This window comes from Panicum virgatum, chromosome 7K, assembly GCF_016808335.1.
Source record: "Panicum virgatum strain AP13 chromosome 7K, P.virgatum_v5, whole genome shotgun sequence".
Taxonomy (NCBI): Eukaryota; Viridiplantae; Streptophyta; class Magnoliopsida; order Poales; family Poaceae; genus Panicum; species Panicum virgatum.
In genome coordinates this window covers 4,202,352-4,207,095 of record NC_053142.1, presented here as the reverse complement: position 1 = coordinate 4,207,095, position 4,744 = coordinate 4,202,352, and the positions used below count along the sequence as shown (strand labels likewise).

Sequence of the window (4,744 nt, the reverse complement as noted above, 5' to 3'; positions counted from 1 at the left end):
TCGAGCTGAGCAAGCAAAAGGGGTACTAGTACTACGGTGGTCGGCAAGACCGACCGATGGATCGATCAGGACCGTCCACCGGCAAGCGGGGCCATGCCCATGCCCATTGATCGATCAGTATAGCTAGCTACTTAGAATAGAAGAGAAGAAGAAGCAGCACTGCAGCAGCCCGGGAATATTACAGTGCAGTGGACGCGAAGCAAGGAACCCACACCCACACCTAGCTCTCACCATACGCCAATAACTAAACTAACCCAACACCACCCACATGCATGCTCTAGCTGATACATACATCTATCAGCATCATTTGATTTTGTGCTTCTGAAGCTAGCTACTACTAACAGATATCGTATAGGTATAGATAGATAGCACTAGCTAGCTATATGCAGTGCCCTCTTTTTCCAACGACGTCGACGAAGCCAATTGCTTGCAACTACATTCCCACTCGTGGCCGGCCGTGACCACCCATCCATCGGTTGTTTTGTCTTGTCCAAGCTCCGGCTTTCAGGCTTGTCATCATATACATACACACCCATATATATACATCTTCGCCTTGCTTTGCGATCGATCGATCGACTCAGCCGGCAGGGCCGCAGTAGCCAGCTAAAGCAGCAAACAAAAATGGTAGGAGGAGACGCCGGCGCCGGCGGTGAGGTGGTTGTCGTCGGGCGGGCGGAGATCGACACAAGGGCGCCCTTCCGCTCGGTCAAGGAGGCCGTCGCCCTCTTCGGCGAGAAGGTCCTCGCCGGGGAGCTCTACGCCGGACTGCGGCTCCCTGCCATCGTCGTCAACGAGGTACGTGTACACCCACCGCCTGTTATTATTATGCATGCCTAGCTTGTGTGTGTATATATATAGTCCTGGACTCCGATCCTGGGTTAATGTTTGCTAATAATAATGTTTTCTTGGTGATGAGTGGTATGCATGATGATCGATCGTCCCTGCACTAATAAACTTGCCACGCCAGTCATCATATATGATGCAACCTACCTTCTTCCCTCATTGCATCTAACATTTTAAACGGTTGCAGATATGAATAGTTTTTTATTAATTAGACGGCACCGCAATAATATTGTTGATGCGGCACTGCATGCAAGTGCATGATCGATACCTGCAGCTTATTACCTAGAAGATTAGTATTAGCCATTACTCAAAAGAATTAGTATTATTATTAGCCACTGGATTAATTGTTTGTAGAATAATATATATCTGGAAACATATATATCGTCTATATTCATTCATATTTGAGGTTTACTGCTGGTTGGTTCTTTAGTTGATAGATGATCCAACAGAAGCTCTCAACCCTTCAAAAAAAAAAAAAACAGAAGCTCTCAGGTCGAGCTAGCAAGTACCTAGATGTCCAAACGCTTGACGACGACCATTCTATTCCTTTCTTCTGCGCCAAGCAAAAAAGGTGCTCCAAAAAGCAGCTTATTAGCCTTCTCCCTTCTTTACCCATCTATGTACATGGTTCCCTTTGTTAATTTCAGATGCTCGCTCTCTCCTACTAACCCACGCACTAATAACCAGCATTACAGATGCATTGCATGCTGACACCTTCCAGAACCCAGCTATCTGCTTATTTTACAGCACTTGTTGGATCACTTTTCATCAATTACAGTAAAGTAGTGACACTACTATGTACATTCCATGTCTTTAAAGTATACTTATGCGTCAAGACTCAAGACTATAACAACCTCTATCGCTTTGATGATAGCATAAGTGTACCGTAATTCGGTCCCTTAATCATCACCTAGGGTAGATAAAGGAGCCTTTAGTCGCTTCACTTTTGTGTATGTCCTACAAATAATATTATCACCACACATGGGGTGGCAGCGCTATAAAAGTGCTACAAATTCAGGATACTACAAACTCGAAAATGCGTTTGATCAGAAAATGTCTATTTAGTTGTCCTCAATAATTTACATACCTGTTTAATCACTAAACAAAACTTTGGCTCATTTTACCCTCTCAAACTACTTAAAATGGCCAAATCTACCCTCTAAATGAAATTTGATTTTTTGTTACACCTTATACAATTAGAGTTTCAGGTTCAAATTTTGCAAATGAAAATGTACTAAATATTTTCATATGATTTTAAGGTTTTTTTGTGTTCTTACCCCTATTTTGAAGTGCAATTGTAGTTTTGTCCTCATTTTTTTTAACTTTGTGATTTTGCCCTTTATTTTTTACAAGTTGTTGTGATTTTACCCTTAATCTTTGCGTATTTGCCCCTGTTTTTGACCATTGACTGGGGGTAAAATCGCACTGATTTGTAAATAGTAAAGGGCAAAATCACAAAGTTAAAAAAATGAGAGAAAAACCACAATTACACTTCAAAGTAGGGGTAAGAACGCAAATGCCTCTTATTTTAATGTTTGAAAATGTATTAAATTTGTTACACTCTAGTGGTATGAAAATTATATAACCTATTTATATTAAATCCCTAAAGCACCTTTTCTTTTTACCACAGGTAATGATTTCATACATCATCATACAAAATTTAAAACTCAACTTCTATCTAGACTCTAGAGAGAAAGATGTCAAATTTATTATTTCGTAGAGTCGACTAATAATTTAAATAGTTTGAGGGACTAAAATGAGTGAGAACTTTCGTAGGGGTCAAACAGATAAAATTGGTTGTTCGCTAATAAAATATACCCCCTCCGTTTCAAATTATAATTCCTTTGACTTTTTAACCCCAAGTTTGACCACTAGCCTTATTCAAAAATTTGTGTAAGATATCACTTCTGCTATTGTGGCTTGCTTTTTATTAATAAAAGTTCTTCAAGAATGACTTAAATTTGATTATATTTGCACAATTTTTTAATAATATGAGTGGGTAAACTTAGAGTTAAAAAAGTCAAATGAATTATAATTTAGAATGGAGGAAGTATGTATTTTCAATATATTTGATTCTATATCCAACAATTCATCCATATTTGATATTTCCTCCCATATATGAAAATGTTACGGTTCCTGTTGGTTCGCATAATGTGTTCAGTAAACCAATAATTGACACAATGACACTCTTGTTACTGATCATGGAGTAATTTTCTTCTCTTAATATATGTTCCCATTTCACGTACTCATCATTCATCAATCGAATATACTACGTACAGAACCGAGCGACGGCGACAAGACCCAACCACCACGCCGTCAGCGTCACCGCCGGCGCGGTCACCACCGTTACGCCACGCCCCGTGCCGCCGGTCACCGGGGGGCTCGCGGTGGCGAAGCAGGAGCTGGAGAAGGAGCGGGAGGAGAAGCAGAAGATGGCCGGGTGCATCCAGTCCCTGCAGGAGGAGCTCAGCCACGCCATGAGGGAGCTCAAGAGGCTCAAGGCGCGCGAGGACGAGGAGGCCGGCGCCAACGCCAAGATCATCGACCTGGAGATCGACGAGGGCCGCCTCAGCTTCACCGAGGCAGAGAAGCAGCCGGCGCCGCGGGGCTCCTCCTCCGACGGCATCGCAGCAGCTGCCGGGGGCGAGCTGCAGAAGAAGAGGTACGTGACGTTCGCCGACCCGCCGACTGCCGCGGCGGCGTGCCGCGCGCCGCCGTTGCCGGACGTCGTGATGGAGCTGCACCGCGCGCCGCAGCCGCATTACTACCGCGAGCCGCGGTTCCAGAGGCAGATGTCGGCCGGGCACGAGGCCGCGAAGGCCATGGCTGACGAGGGGACAAAGAAGAAGAAGAAGAAGCCTCTGATCCCGCTGGTGGGCGCGCTCTTCCTGCGGAGGAAGAAGAGCAGCAGCAGCAGCTGCCACGACGACCCGCTTTGATCCGTCGATACATATATACAACCATGCACACGAAAGTTAATCACTCAAGAGTTTTTCATCTTAAACTTTTAATTAATCCTCATACATGTGTAGTTAAAAGAATGCACAATGCTTTGGCTTATACTATACGGACCTGCTGCGATTAATAATAAAATATGTACACAGAGATATAATATATAGTATTAAGTTTCCGGTCCAAAAATTTGCATTTGGTGTTTGTTTCAGTATAAAATATCAATTGATGAGGTTGATGATATTTTTTTTATGCACGCTGCCAAAGCAGACGTTCACATGGATACACACTCGTCACTACTATCTCCATCCCAAAATATAACAACTTTTAGACTTGCTTAAATTTAAATTTTTTAATATTTCATTAAACTTATATTATTTTTACGCGAAATAGCTAAATTCATCTCTAAACTATCGCGCCCGGCTCAATTTCATCACTCAACTATCAAAACGTCGAATTTAATCCCTAAACTATCCAAATTGGTCCGGTTACGTCCTCGTGCCGAGGTGGTGTGCAATGGTGGAGTGCTTCATAAGCGCACAAACCGATGTGCTGAGAACAAATGGGGTAAAATGGACATTTCAACACAAGTTGGAAACCTAATCTGACTTTGCGCTGACGAGGTACTCCACCATGGCACGCCACCTCAGCACAAGGATATAACCAGACCAATTTGGATAATTCTGGAACTAAATTGGACGTTTTGATAGTTGAGGGATGAAATTGAGCCGGACTCAATAGCTCAAGAACAAATTTGGCTATTTCGTCTTATTTTTATGTTGTCAATCTTTATGATTTTTATACCGTCAATGGTCAAAATTTAAAAGTTTGACTTGAAGAAAACCTAAAAATAACTATATTTTTGGACGAAGGTAGTAATACATAGTTGGAAAAAGTTTAATTTATTATCCTCACAAACCCACTTTTTTGTACCTTAACAAAATTTAGA

At 42.3% G+C, this 4,744-nt stretch overlaps 1 protein-coding gene across 1 annotated transcript; it reads left to right on the top strand.

Moving 5' to 3' along the window:
* Positions 1 to 215: 215 nt before the first annotated feature.
* LOC120639624 (WEB family protein At2g17940-like) lies at positions 216 to 3,999 on the top strand. Its single transcript, XM_039915486.1, has 2 exons — positions 216 to 795; positions 3,123 to 3,999. Exons 1-2 carry the CDS (start codon positions 622 to 624, stop codon positions 3,780 to 3,782), a joined length of 834 nt encoding a protein of 277 aa, XP_039771420.1. The 5' UTR covers positions 216 to 621; the 3' UTR covers positions 3,783 to 3,999.
* Positions 4,000 to 4,744: the final 745 nt, after the last annotated feature.

Bases quoted from the DNA above. Each gene is read 5' to 3' on its own strand.
- LOC120639624 (XM_039915486.1), top strand. From the start codon at position 622: ATGGTAGGAGGAGACGCCGGCGCCGGCGGTGAGGTGGTTGTCGTCGGG. The intron at 796-3,122 runs GTACGTGTACAC...TACTACGTACAG, and splicing joins CTGCCATCGTCGTCAACGAG to AACCGAGCGACGGCGACAAG.